Source organism: Larimichthys crocea, chromosome II (assembly GCF_000972845.2).
Source record: "Larimichthys crocea isolate SSNF chromosome II, L_crocea_2.0, whole genome shotgun sequence".
Classification (NCBI taxonomy): Eukaryota; Metazoa; Chordata; class Actinopteri; family Sciaenidae; genus Larimichthys; species Larimichthys crocea.
Genome location: NC_040012.1, coordinates 11,915,309 through 11,930,470, shown reverse-complemented (window position 1 = coordinate 11,930,470; position 15,162 = coordinate 11,915,309). Strand labels below are relative to the sequence as shown.

At 40.1% G+C, this 15,162-nt stretch overlaps 3 protein-coding genes across 4 annotated transcripts in view; 1 reads left to right on the top strand and 2 right to left on the bottom strand.

The window, feature by feature from the left end:
• Window positions 1-5,426, bottom strand: part of adgrl2b.1 (adhesion G protein-coupled receptor L2b, tandem duplicate 1) — a 127,381-nt gene extending 121,955 nt beyond the window's left edge. For both annotated transcript variants that reach the window (XM_019262210.2, XM_019262211.2), the window contains exons 1-2: window positions 5,404-5,426; window positions 3,911-4,671 (exon numbers count right to left, since the gene is read on the bottom strand). The gene's annotated coding sequence lies outside the window, so the exon portion shown is untranslated. The remainder of the gene's footprint in view (window positions 1-3,910; window positions 4,672-5,403) is intronic.
• An 80-nt stretch (window positions 5,427-5,506) lies between these two features.
• efcab14 (EF-hand calcium binding domain 14) lies at window positions 5,507-12,159 on the top strand. The gene is made up of 9 exons (XM_010751864.3): window positions 5,507-6,298; window positions 7,095-7,243; window positions 7,420-7,565; window positions 8,076-8,174; window positions 8,299-8,406; window positions 9,814-9,966; window positions 10,276-10,384; window positions 10,478-10,606; window positions 11,092-12,159. Exons 1-9 carry the CDS (start codon window positions 6,123-6,125, stop codon window positions 11,268-11,270), a joined length of 1,248 nt encoding a protein of 415 aa, XP_010750166.3. The 5' UTR covers window positions 5,507-6,122; the 3' UTR covers window positions 11,271-12,159.
• Window positions 11,657-14,150, bottom strand: znf830 (zinc finger protein 830). The gene has a single exon (XM_010751853.3). It carries the CDS (start codon window positions 13,941-13,943, stop codon window positions 12,936-12,938), a length of 1,008 nt encoding a protein of 335 aa, XP_010750155.3. The 5' UTR covers window positions 13,944-14,150; the 3' UTR covers window positions 11,657-12,935.
• Window positions 14,151-15,162: the final 1,012 nt, after the last annotated feature.

The window sequence follows — 15,162 nt, the reverse complement described above, 5'->3', positions numbered from 1 at the left end:
AAGGGGAGACATACTCGTGTAGTTGCTTTATAAACAGCATTTAACTCCCATGTTGATTTACATAGACAAGCAATTTGAAGATTTACGATAAACAATAAACTGTGATGGCTCTTGAATTTACTGCATGTACGCTTTGGAGCTACAAAATTTCAATCAAACGCTCTCCCCGTCTGATTTTATTCCCCTTCTCTGTCACCCCTTTCATTTGCTTAATATATTAATCTATTCCCTTTAATCCATTTCAGATTATATCAGACCTCTGCTGTAACACTGCAGTGGCGGCCTCTACAGTTAAGTGTCGCCACGGTGTGATTTCTGGCAAAAGACAAGAGAAGTAATCGCTAAATCATGATGTTCCTGTCCGCAACATGTTCGTCTTACTCTTAAAGCATTTAACTGACACTTCTACAACGGAGGGAGTTTCAATGAAAGCTGCAAATAGCCGTCAAACTGTCATCTCTCTCTTCCCCTCTCTTGTCTCGTCCTGGCTTTTACACACTGAAAATGTTTCCAGGCTACGCACAATGCTGAGTGTTATAATCATGTTAATTATTCATGATTACGTGATCTCAAATGTATTTTGTTGTCTAACAAACATAGCTAATTGTGTATATATACATATGTGTGTGCTGATGGCAGTGTGTAAAATATTTACTTGTACAAGCCCCTTTACAATCACAAAGACCTCTGCGCAGGATACTGCAGTCAGTGTAACAGCACAGAAATTATCAATGATGACCGCTGTGCTGAATATGAAAAAATATTTGCACTGCTGCCATTAGACAGAGCCAAGCCAGTGAGTCTGACGCTCCTCTGTCCTTGACTCAAGTGTTGCCTTCATGCTGCATGTCTAGGATTGTTTGATGTGAGAACATTGCCCCCTGCTGATTCCCTTTTGTACACTGTCAGAGGATGACTGACACAAGACATGTGGGATGGGGGTCAATGAAATGCTATAGATCACTCATAGCCTTGACAACTTTGAGGTTGTTTTGGTTCATGACTGTGTCAGCAGCAAGCGCTCTGGATGCACTGTTGATATATATATATATATATATATATATATATACACAACTTCTCACACCAAAGCAGTTGGAGAAATCACGTTTGGGGGTCTGAATAATTAACGAATACATCATTACATAATAAAAACATACTAATTGATTCAGCATATCCTCGCATATTCTCACTGCAGCATAAAGCTCCTAAAAAACTGCAAATCTTAAATATTTCTCTATAACATTAAAAATGTATGACTAAATGAGCATTTAAAGTTAAAGTTTTGGGGGAAAAGTCAAATTAATTCATTTTTAGTTTAATACATGAAAACTAATCCTCCATGAGGGCTGTGTGGGTAGTTGGGGGGGGTTTGATCAGATTTGATTGACAGTTGCCTGGCAACAGCCCAGCAACTGTCATCTCATTTTGATTCAAATGTTGCTCAAAGCTGATTGGTGCACAGAGGTACGTGACATCACATTTAACTGAGCCCCACCTCCTTCAAGCAAGTGAGGGCAAGTCAGGAAACAGACTGGGAGGGGTCGAGGTGTTCGGTTTCGTTTTCTTTGTTGATTGACAGAAAAAAAAATAAGAATGAATCTTAATTTTTCAAACTAAAATACCAAACAATACTTTGTTCAAGCTTGTTTTACACTATGTGACAGTCATCGGATCTTATCGAATCTGTGGGTATTAAATGCTTTTCGGAGAACGCCTGAGGCTTTTTGAAATCGTTATTCGCATTTTCACATATTCATATATTTTATCGATAGAATTATTTTGTTTTCTGTGTAAAGGCAATTCAGGGTTTCTTTCAAAATACATTAAATATGTTGGAAAATAGTTGCTGAAAACATGTGAAAAGACTTTAAACGATATATTACTGAAATGTGGAGTTAGAGGTTAAAGACGTTTTTCACCAGTTTTCAGTCCAGGGTTTTTTTGGGGGCGGTCCTAAAGGGTGGCTTGATGACACACTGAGGCCACCCTGAGCATAGAGATTAATTCATCTCACTCAGTGTTTCAAAGTTAGTTATGCCATTTTTTTAACTCATCTGACACATTTCAGACGCTTCAAAATTGCTGCTTGACTGCTCCCTGAAGTAGGCCTGGCTCCAGCACATTCAGAGGACACACCCCCACAGTCCTGGAGCTGAGAATACTAATATTTTTACCCAGTTTTGACACCTAATTTCATATGTAATGATTTACAGTAACTTGCACCGCTGTGTCACACATCCATGCTTGTCACCATTGTTCAGTTGCTATTTCTCATAGACATATAGCTAGATAGCTATCTAGAAAGATGGCATATCCATTCTTAAGCCCACCTATAAAACTCTGATTGGTCCACTGTTTCTCCAACCAACAGAGAGATAAGGGGTTCTGTTCCAGAAGTAAGAAATCCTTATTAGTAACATCCCACTGACATTTGCAACAACATGAACAACTAAAAATCGTACCTGGGAACAGAGCCTTTCTCATCAATTGGCCTATTGTCATGTGGCTCGTTTCACATGTTTAGATAAGGACAAAAATTTTTGAAAATTTTATTAGCTGCTTTTAACAAACACCTGACATAAGCCCCGGAAGTTCACTAACTAAACATCATGGCTCGACAGAGGAGCTGAGTCCATGGGCGAGTTGAGGGGTTGCGGGTAGCTATCTCAGACAACAAGAGGATACAGGGGAGTTAATGTAGTACAAAATTTTTGGACAGCAGAAACTACAACTAAAAAGTTGTAAAATTGCTTTACTAGGAAATATGAGTTTAACTAAATGGACAGAATAGAGTATGATGACATAGGTACTGAAGCCTGAGCAATATACTGACTTTAGAGGGGAAAAATGCAGACATATATTTAAAAGGCTGCATAGTTGCTAGGCTAGATAAACTCTGCAGTGCATTACATTACCACAAGCATTTTTTCTGCATGATGTACCCAATATAGGCACAAATTGGATAACAATACCAATACTCATATCTGTCTATAAGACAGATATTCGGTCAGGCTGTCTACCCATGCCGCAGTAAATATTTCTGTGCACATACAGTACTTACCATTTAACTTGTTAAAATCAGAATGGTTTCAATTTCTTAAAGCAACTACTAAAGTAAACACCAGAAACACGCTTCAATTTTTTCCACAAAGACAGACGACATGCTAAATTGGAGACTGTATTGAGTTACAGAACAGAGGCTCACCCAGACATAACATCATGACTTCAGCTCTCTATGCAAAACAGGACAAACATAAACCTGTCATGAGAAATAAATAGTGGTTCTAAAATTCATTCATGTAGGTCCCAATTCTCATAGTTAGAAGTTGATTAATAAAATATGATTTGGGGGCCTTTAATAACACAAAAAATGGAACAATGAAACCCACACGAAGCTCATTCTTTAGTATGAATTATGTGTTCGGATCAGACGGCTGGTGTCAGAGAGAGAGAAGTTCATAGGTTCAAGCATGTGTCACAGTAATAAACACCATGTGGGTCTCATCTAATCTGTCAGCCAGCAGAATATATTTTATGATGAAATTTTCATGTCTACTAGTTGAGTCATCCGACATAATGGCTGAAAGATTCTAAATAAACAGACAAGAAACGCCTCTTGAGAGAAATTGGTATTCGTACAGCAGCCCAGGCTTCTAACTGATGATAATCTGTATTCACACAGTCTGCCATGTCAGATGAAAGCCTTCAATTAGCACTCAATTCTATTCAGTATTTCCTATCATGCCACCACTATTTACATTCACTGTCAGCACCCAAAGCAGCTCCCAGACCAACAGTTGCAGGAATCATTCCTGGTGAGAATATGAGAAAGCCTGCTGTGAACAAAGTGTGAAAACAAGTGTTGTGTAGTAATCAGAGTAATGGGCTTCTAATGTCTGATGCTCCCTACCTCGTAGCTATAGAAGCGAGGAGGCATAAGTTGAAGTGTCATCCTTTCAGTCTTAACCCCGGATGAAACACTGAGACGCCAGGGAAGAGATGAAACACCTCTGATGCTTTGATTTGCAGCCTCATGCCGGCGGGGCTCTGCACAGGCCCACAGCGTGATGCTTGCCCCCTCACCAGGTGTTCTTAGTGAAGACGAGCCACTGATTGAATTTTGCTTCACTACCTACATGACACTGCTGGATTCACAGCAAATGCATTCAAAACAATACAGCAGCTACCTCCCAGTATAATGCACTTAAATAACAGAGCAGGCACATCGCTAAGCTATAACAACATTAGCTTTGTATTTGTGTGGGTGGCATCGTGCTATTACTGTGAACTGACAAGCATTGCTTCGAGAAATCCTTTTCTGAGGATAATACAGCATCAGCAGTAGGCCTCATCTCTTGCAACTCAATAACAAAAGTCATACTGAGATGTTGAGGAGCATCTCAGTTCCTTTGTGTGTTTGTAAATTGGTCCAGTGTGGAGATGTTCATTCAGCGTCATTATTATTATTAGTATTGTGCGGTTGTAGTACGGGGGTCCCGGCACATAAAGGAGCATATTTTCAAAGCCAAAAGCAAACCAGTGGGAGTCTGTTTTCAATGAAAAAGAACTAAAGGCCAGTCTGCGGCAGCCCTGCTTCTACTCAGCCCATGTGTCTTGCTGGGTCAGCCCAATAGCGCTCCAGGTTAGCTGGATTTCTGGAGGGAACCCCTGCTGGAAGAAGCAAATTGAAACAAAAAATTAAATCCTGTTTCATAGAAGGTGGCACATTCTTGAAAATATTACGTAAACAGCAAAACACAGTGACAGAAAAAATAACAATAAAGACTTATAACCTGTAGATATGACAATATATGCACAGTAGAGCCACAACAAACAGTCAAATCACTGATTAATCAATGTGGGGGAAAATGTGAATAATTCATTCATGAACATGTTATAGGCAATATAAAGACATACGCCTCATAATTTGGCCCATTATAAGATCATGCCATCACAAAAATTGAACTATCAGTGTACACACAACGAAAAAACAAATACTGCAAATGGGACAAAAGGGTGAAAATATATTATAAGAAAGAAAGAAAAAGCTTTTCATTTGGATTATTTCACTGGACCTTGAAATTAGCCTTATGATTAAAACCGAGAGAGAGGACAAAAAACTTCCCCTGAACATTCTAATGAGCAGAATAAAAGCTTAGTGCTAAATATTTAACACACTCCGATGAGCTGGCTAAGAAGAGGAAGAATGATGGAGGTCACATTTGAATTTATTTTGAAAGGGTGGAAGGATAAAATAAATTTGACACAGAGGCATGCACGGACAAGTTTAGCTTGGTTTCCATCATTCATCGCAGTTTTTTTTATAATAATAATTATTTTTCTAACATAGTTTCATTCATACCATCATCTTATTTCACTGTGGTTTTCATAAGTCGTACTTACTTGCCGGTTCATATTGGGAAAAAGTGCGTGTTTGTGATGTCGGTGCCGGTGTCGCTGCTGCGGCTGCTGCTGCTGCTGCTGCTGGTGGTGGTGGTGGTGGTGTTATGGTCTGTTTCGCTCCCAGACAGAACAGAGCACCGGAAGTCGTCGCTGCTCTTTGCACCAATCAGCTGCCCTACCCGAACAATATATACAGCAGGATAGCTCGCTGGAAAATACAGTACCGCACATTTGGATTTTATGATAGATGCGGCTTTGTTCTGTTTATCCGTTTAAAGACGTGTTTGTAAAATTAACGACGTCGTGTTAGCCGAGACGATGTGACAGCTCGGTAACGACAGAAAGCCGTTTGTTAGCCACCGTTAGCAAAGGTGTTTTTGATAGCTAGCCGAATTAGCCGACGTTTTGTATGTGATGACCCGGCGGCTAGTGGACAAAAAGTTGTTTTATAAAAGCTTTTCAGGGGAGAGTGGTGTGATGTTGATGAGCCAGTTGAATATTCCGTGTGTCAGCTGTAAGTAAAACAAGACAGCGGACCGGCAGAGTCCGATGTGTTTCTGTGCGTTAGCAACCTTGCGTGGTTGAACTCGAAGCTAGCGAGAGGACGTTAGCTTAGCTTAGCCGCTACACAAACGACAACATCCACCAAACTGGACAAAACTTTGGATCTAGTCGGGTTTAAATCGGGCTCGGCGGGTTCGCTGACCCCCCAGAAGAAGATGAAGAAGAGGAAGGAGTTAAATGCCCTGATCGGACTCGGGGATAGTAAGAGGAAGAAGACCAAAAAGGGGTCCGGTCACCGACTCCTCCGAACCGAGCCGCCGGACTCGGAGTCCGACTCGAGCTCGGACGACGACGAGTTCAACAGCCTGAGCAGCGGAGCCAACTTTGGGAAGTGAGTGAGCAGATATCAAAGCGTTTGTTTTTGGTGTATGATGCAGGATTAGTGGTGTACATTTCAGATATCAGCAACTATTTTGTTTTAATATGTGTTTTAAAATCAAGTTTGATTGTTTTTGAAGTTAGTTTTCTATTTTATTTTTATTTTATTGCTTGTTTTATATGAGCAGAACCTTGGAAACAGATTGTAGTTATTATGCAGAGGTTAAAATAAAATAAAAATAGAAATCTTGTCAGATTAGTTATACTTTATTCATCCAACCACTTGGAAATTTACTTGTTACAGCAGCAGAGGAAAGTAAAGCATGCACTACAGAATTAGAAAAAAAGTAGAAAAGGCAAAAAAACACAATAAACTATCTATAACCTACACGATAAACACAATAAACATGAAGAACAATCAACCTCCAAAACAGACAAATACTGAGGATAAAAGTGGCATCATATATAAAAAGAGTATTGTAATGTAAAGTGACCACAGTGTAAGAAATATCGCAAAGAAAGTGACCATGATAAATCAATCCATTTTCTCTTCATCTGCGTTCAGAGTAAATGCAAGAAGATGCCCTTTTTCCTGAAGCCTGATACCTTCCAAAATTAGAAATCAATACTACATGCAGCATCATAATGATATGTTATGTATCAGCCCTTATTTTGAAGCGCCAGTCTTTATCAGTAATCCTCATAATTCCCATGACAGTGTATGCAGCCTTCTGAAAATATCTCCTTCATTAATAATGAATGAGGCCGTGCGTTTCAACATTATCGTGTGTCTTCTGTCTCTCTTACAGAAGGAGCTACACGCAGTGCTGCAATGTGTGCTACCCCTTGTTTCTGTTTATCATACTGGCTGCCTGTGTCATGGCCTGTGCCGGACTCATATGGATGCAGATTGCTCTGAAAGAAGATCTAGATGCACTGAAAGAAAAGCTGCACAGCAGTAAGACTTCCTGTCACACACACACACACACACACACACACACACACACACACACACACATGATGATCATAAAAAGCTTGATTGCCCTTTGGAAACTTGAACTCTCTCCAAGTTACACAGCCATACATTCCTTTATCTTTAATTGTGCTAACATGCTGTAATGCGTTTTATAACAGTGGAATCCAGTCAGAAGGTGTCATCAAGTGAAATTCCAAAACTGAGCGAGGATCTGAAAAACAAAGAGAGAAAGCTCGACGACATCGAGAACGGGGACAAGGGACTGAGCAAGCTGTGGTCCAACCTAACAGAAATGAACAGAAAGGTCAGCTGTATTCATAATCAAGAGGCTTTTCAAGCCACTTTAGCATACCAACTATCTCACACACTCACCAAAGGTCACGACAAAGTGTTGGAGAATATCTAGACACGCTCAACACGTCTTCATACCTTCCTGTAATTGGAAACAAAGTGCACATTTCCTGCTTTGTTGCTACAAAAATGTGGTATACAAAGGAATCATGTCAGCATGTAATTCAATTCACTGGTTTGGAATGCCAACATTATTATTTTTATGAAATGTGAGTCATAGCTGGTAATACAATAACTTACTTTGCGTGATAATTAACAGGGATTTGATTTCACAGATTTTAACATGAGTGATAAGTTTCATGCAGGTTTTAAGTTTGCCAACACTTCAGCAAATAGTGTTTTTTTTTTTTTTCTTTTCTTCATCCTGTAGCCTTTGCGTTCATTAAATATAAAAGAGGTTAATAGATTAGTAATTCTGTCTTAAAGGTGTAACCGATCGTGTTGTGTCATTTCACTCCTGCAGATCAGTTTGCTGGACTCTGCTGTAAACCACTTAAAGGTCAACTTGAAATCAGCTGCTGATTTAATCAGCCTGCCCACTACAGTCGAAGAGCTCCAAAAGGTAAAAGCAAAGCAAAATCTAATTAAAAGAGAAATGTGGTTGAGAATCTACATTAATATTATATATTTTGTGTGTACTGTCTCCCTAACTGACCTGACGGAGTGTTTATTTTTTTCTTTTCCAGAGTGTTGCTACAATCGGCAGCACACTAACAAGTGTGCAGCACGACGTAAAGACTATGCAGACTGTTCTTGAAAATCAGAAGAAAGATGACGACCTGAAGAAGACAATGGTAAATTCAAGCCAGCGACATTTGTAGTGCTTTCTTATTTTGACAGTCGCTATGACAACATGTTCAGATTAAAGAGGATGTCAGGGCTCGCATATCTAAACGTCTCTTCCACGGCTGCATGTTTACTTTGAGACTAAGCTCTCGGTTGGTTTTACTTCATTGGTTTTTATATACATATTTCTATCTGTTGGCTTAATTTGGCTGGCCTGTCACATATTTAACATTTATACAAGTTTATTGGCACTCAGTCATCCATTTATATCTCAGAATATGAGCAGTCACAAACGCCGTTTGCAATGAGAGGCAGAACAGTCGACGAGAATAGCCTCACCCATCAGAATGATTTTTCCAAGCTGTATGTTACAGTACTGTACTGTCAATACAGCGTTTTTGGCAGCTGACAAACAGCCCAGAAGAACCCGAAGCTCTGTTCCTCCTTACTGTAAATAGTAGATGGCTGCACCTCTAGGATTTCACTTGAACACAACTGATGGATTTTTCATGAGTCAAAGTCCAAGTTGGATTTCACTTATTTTGTGTGGCAGCTTGTCTTTTTTTATTTACAGCTCTATGCTTGTTGCAAATATCACCGCAGGCTGCTTTTCTCATCTATTATTTATGTGTGAATGTATGTAGGGCTGTGTTCACATAAAACAAGCCCACTGCGCTTTGTGTTTAAGTGAATTAGCAGAATAACTTAGTGCACCTCCATGGATGTCAGATGTACTTCTTCTCAGAAGCGAGTTGCAGCAGCACTTTTGCATATTTGCCTCACGTAGAATTGAGGCAAATCTTCTCGCGTTTGGCCCCGAGATGACTCATACCATGATGTCAGTTGATCGTCTATACTATGGCATGAATACAAAGAAGAAGCTACGGCAAACTTTACCTCTGCCAGATTCATTTGTTTACCCGCACATGCATGCATGGGTAGTTTTTTCGAAGTTCTCGTCAGACTTGCGTTGAAAGAGTCATCGGGTTAAGAAGGTCTTGTCATTTCTTGGATCCATGCGCTTGGTTTTCATTCATAATACATGAAACAAGTGCCAATCTATTTTGGGAGCTTAGATGCTTTAGTTCGCTGAGTAAAACTAGGTCAAAGACAACTGCAGAATATTTTCTTCTCTCTTATTTATTTATTATTTTTAGCAACATAGGATGGGGAAGGGGGATGAACAAATAATCGCTCTCTTACATATTTTTTCACACGGTGACCTCAATAATTATGTGGACAGTAAAAAAAAATTGCCAGCTGGGAAAGATTTCCCTTTTAACTTTAGATTTTGAGGTCTCAGTCTACCTGCCTAACTTCCCAGGATACACCTGATGCTCATGGGCCTTTAGAGAATTGCAGATAAATGCAGGTTGTTTGACACAGATTTCCCTTTTCTTCTTTTTTTGTCATAGGACTTAACAGACCTGAGAAAAGCAGTGAGCGAGGCTAACAAGACAGAGGAGCTGCATCACACACAGGCTGATGAGCAGCTCCACATCCTCCTCTCTGTGGTCGCAGATCTTCGTCAGAGAGTGTCGTCATTAGAGAACGGATCGAAGCAAAGCGTGAGTAATATGAAGCGTCACACTTTCTGCATCTTCACGGCGTTGTTTTTTTCCATTATTGTTTAATTACCGTTTCAGTGTCTCTGCTTGCTTGCTGACTAGTTTTCAAGCCCCCTGAACATGTGATGTTTATTAGTAAAATATTATTATTTAAATTGTAATTTCTGTTTGCACCACTCAACAATCTTTCCACATACCCTCAAACAACTGCAGAAATACCCTCTGAGGTACACTGGGTAGGAATCACTGGACTGGAGAGTAAAAGACCACATCATGCATTTTACATTTCATCTTCCATCTGCTTTACAGTCAAAGGACAATGACGCAACAGCGCAACTGCCAATCACCAGTGAAAGTCCAGCAACCGAGGCGGTGAATGAAGCTACAACAACCAAAGCAACACCTGGGGATATACAAGGTGGAGTGTGGTAGAGAAGTGCTTTATTCCAGTGACTTTCTTTGCCTTATGTTCCATTTTAATATACATTCATACTTTCCTTTGTTTTCACAGAGATATCCACACCGCTGACAGAGCATCAGGCGAGCAGACGTCCACGTTTCTCAACTTCAAACCGCTCTAAGAGAAATGTGAGAAGATGCCCAAAGAATGTACTCCTGCCTGGTGTCAGCTCTCTGAAAGGTGCGCATCTCCACTACAAAGTCTCAGCGATCATTAAAGGGATAGTTTGACATTTTTGAGGAATTGTCAAGGTCGAGATTGAAGCCACTCTCTGTTTCATAAATATAAGGCAATGATATATTAAGTCTCCGCTGGTTGCCTGGCAACCTCGCTTTGAGAAGTCAGGAAGTTGGCAGTACAAGCCAAGAAAGCACTTGGCACATAACGCCCCATAAAACCTCGACTTATACTTTGTACAGACAAACAAATGAGACATTATGTGTTCATTAGTGAGCTGCTGAGCCAAGCTTGCTGTTTCCATTTCCAGTTTTTATGCTAAGCTGTAGCTCCATATTAAGCGAACAGACATGAGAGTGGTATCGATGGCTCAACAAAAAATGCGTGTATTTCCTGAACTCTCCAAACTGTATTGTCGGGAGTATGGATGTTTTCAGTTTCACAGTGCTGTCTCTGCACGTTTCTGAATAAATCTTTGCTTTTCACAGACTTGGAAGACGTCCTCCATCAGGCAGGCATCGGACGTAATTCACCCGGTTTGACCTACAGCGGCCTGAGACAAATATTCGGAACATCAACTCCCAGCGCTCGTACCATGGAGTGCTTTGACAGTGACTGGGACCAGAAGTACTCCCCGAAGGAACTTAGAGCTGCTCTAGGTTTGTGAGCACATTATCACTGACAGCAGTGAACAGTATTGGAATACCCAGCAGGGTCCGGAGACTTCTGAGATCCTGACCCTGTTCTCTGTAATTGCTGCACTTTTCTGAACTGAATATTTATCATACTGATTGTGGAACAGTGGCGCTGGCATGCCCTCCCTTACTCACGCCCTCCCCTTCCCGGTCTATTTCAACACAACCCTTTTTTTCCCACAAAACATGAGCTTAAATTTTTAGAGTTAATCCAATACGCAGGATATTCAGTTCTTTTAGCAACTCCATGGTTAATATGAAAAAACTAAACTGTGGAAATAAGTGTTGTGAGTTATTTTAAATCCAGTTTTCCACCCTCAATTCTCAGATTTGCTGTTTTCTTTGCCACCTGTGTTTAGTTTTTGTTCAACCAAACTGTCTCATCTTGATGTAACATTTTTGTATAGCATTTCTGGAGGCTGTAATTGTTACCCCCTTCCCTATCAACACAAACACCTGGTACAACACACCTGAACCTTATTTATAGAACCCGAGATAGAATTTGATGAATGTTTACAAATGACTACTAGAAGCAGGATTTTTGTGAGTCTTTAGTTTTGGTTTTTAGAGAGATTTCAGACTTAACTGCTGAGCACAGGAGTGCTCTTTTCTATGCTGAACAAAATTTCTGCTCTTTTTCTGCTCATTGTGTTTCTGTTCCTTCGTTCATCTCCAATACATTTAGCTTGAAGTCGTGTGTTTAAGTTTGTCTGTGCATTTATCTGTAATTTTGCTTGTTCGATTTGGTTTTTTTTTTCTGTTTTCAGTTCTGCAAAGTTTTGAAGGGCTATGAACACTTTGAATCATTCGGAAAGTATTTTGAAGTGGTAATTCATGAGGCATATGTAGCAATAACAAAAAGAGAGAAAAAAGAAAAAAGACATAGATTGCTTGTTTAAGGTTGCAGTAGACTGAGGGCACACCTAGCTCACGATGTGTAACAGGTAGTATAAGAAGCACTGACATCACTCTTTACTTGATTTCATTTGATTCCATTTTTATGGGCCTAACGGTGTAATTTACATAACCCGATTTGTCATACTCGAACATTGTATTCTGTAAAAATGGTTGAAATGTATTCTCAAATGATCTTGTGATGGGGTAAAAAAAATTTACTTTATGGTCTTAATCTAAACATTGTACATTTTTAAAAAAATAGAATTCTGTTGTGCTTTGCATGTTGCTTATAATGTAACATGAACCGATTATTTATAAACTTAACATAGTCGACTACTTGTTTTTGCAGGACAATGGTTAGTTGAGCTCAAATCAAACAGCTTCGGCCATCATGACATAGATTTTTGGATCCATGCTGCTACTGTACATGGGATGAGGGGCGGGGGGATTTTATGAATGTGTTTGTGTGAGCACCCATGAATAAACACACACTTTAAAAAGGTTTGATTTGTGGTTGTTGTTTTTTTTAAATCATGAACTGAGAAACCTTGTCTGCTGTGTCACGAAATGATGTCACTGCATCACATTTAATCCATTCAAAACATACAAAAAAAAGACATCCTTTCACACATATTTACACTTGTTGGACTCTTAAATGACAAAACTAATTCCTCTCTTAAGACCTGTTTTATCAACTCTCTGGACAAAATTGAGGTCAGTCACATGAGCTCCAGAGAGACTCAAGCCAGAGCATCTTTAGCTCTCCAGTCCCGGGACAAAAGCCCCAACAGCTCCTCTTCATTCTCCTCTTCCTCCTCCTCATCATCGCTGTCGCCTGTCTCCATATGTTCATCCTTTCTGGGCAGAGGCTTGCTCTTCACCACATCCCGCTTGTCTCGCAGCACTTCCACTCTCCTATAACACTCGATCTGTTCATCAATTTCGTCAATCTGACGTTCAAGTCGGCCCTCCTCGTCGTCCTCAGCCACGATGGCCTCTGATTTCGTGTTCACCTGCCGGATCTCCTTCTGAAACTCTTCCCACTCCTTGTCCATTTGGTCTTTGGGCGCGTCCACGTTGCGCACCTTGGCATCTCTCACGGGGTCGTCGAAGAAGCCCTCGGGGAGAGCCTCGGCTGTGTTGTCTTTCTTCTCCGTGATCTTCTCCTGCACCTCCGCTTTGAGGATGGATCCCGAGTGGGAGATGGCGGGTGTGGATGGGATGGAGCTGTCGAAGAAGTCACTCGGTAGTCCTGCAGCTTCAGGTTTTTGAGGGTTTGCAGCCCCTTGCTCCTCTTCTTCATCCTCATCATCATAAACTCCAGCCAACAGACTGAGACCTGCAGACTTTTTAGCAGAGACAGCCTCCTGCTCGCTGGGTTTCTCGAAGAAATCACCTGGCAGTCCTGACGCAGAGGTGGTAGCTTTCACCTTCTTCCCGTTCACGTCCTCGCCGTCCGGCGCTTTCCTCTTCACCGGCTGAACCTGCTGTGTCACCGGTTGTTGACTCTTTCCTTTTAGCTCGGCAACTTTCTCCTTGTGCTGTTTTCCGAGTATGTGAGCCGGCCACAGCAGCTCCGACTTCACCTGCACGCTGCACAGGACGCAGCTAAGGTGCCCGAGACTGTTGTATTTAGCAAACGGAGACTCGACTCGCTTCTTGTCGGACGTTTGTCTTTGTTTCTCCCTCATCAAGCGCCGCAGCTCCTCTTGGTTTACAACTTTCTTCCCCTTCTTGGAGGTGGCCATTGTTTGTTTGTTTGTTTGTTTAAAAACAACAACAACGCAGCTTGTTGAGCTAGCTCGAGCTCGTTACTTCTGGCTCGTGAGGTCTCATGGAAATGACGCCAGTGGCGCGAACACGCGCTGATCTCGCGAGAGAATGAATGAAAGGCTACAAAAATGAAAATGTGCAACATACAACTGTTAATGTTCTTTATGTACATGGTGTTGACATCCTGAGTGAAACATGCACCAATAAACACATCAGAGAGTGTTTCTACAATGAATGCATAAAGCCTGGCTTGTTCCTTTTAAATTCTGTGTCACAAATAAAGTCAGAGAATTACATTTATTTATTTATATATATGGTTGTCCATATAGTAGCACATTTTGGAAAGAACTTGAGGACTATATACTGTGTTAAACAGAAAAAAAAGATTATTATTTATTTTGAATACAAAGATACAAAGAAAAGAAACTATGTATTTTTCATTTCATTTATAACTTGCAGTTATTATTTATACCATGGTCACATACTTTTGTAATATTATTTATATTATGGTCACTTTCTTTTGCAATATTTCTTACACTATGGTCACTTTACATTACAATACATTACATTTATATTTCCTTTCCGATTACATGTGCAATATTATTTATATCATTCCACTACTTTTGAAATGTTCTACCTTAGTACTTGTTTTAAACATCTGTACATTTGATTGCCTGATTTTTTTTTCGTCTATTGTAGAGGCTGACTGATACTTCTGTCCGTTCATTGTGAGGTTTTTAATTTGATTCTACTTCTGTAGTGTATATTACACTTTCTGCTGCTGTAACAAGTGAATTTCCCCGTTGTGGGATAAATAAAGTATAATCTAATCTAATCTATTATTGTCAGCCTTTATATTTTATTAGGGAAATTTCACATCCATAAATGTAAATTTCAAGATTCATCACCATCATTTAAGCTATTTTTGATTGAAGTTGATTATTATTTGAAGTCTCTTAAGTTAATTACTAATACATTTTTTTTATCTATAATAAATATTCATGCTGATATTTTCAACCAGTAACCTGTCACAACAGTTATAACCAGAACTTTATTTACATGTAAGCAGGGGCACCGAATAGGGGGGAAAAGGTAGGACAATTCCAAGGGCCAATGACTGACAGGGGCCCCAAAAAATAGGTAAACACCAATCTAAAATTATTAAACCATCATCATTGAGTATATATATTTCAA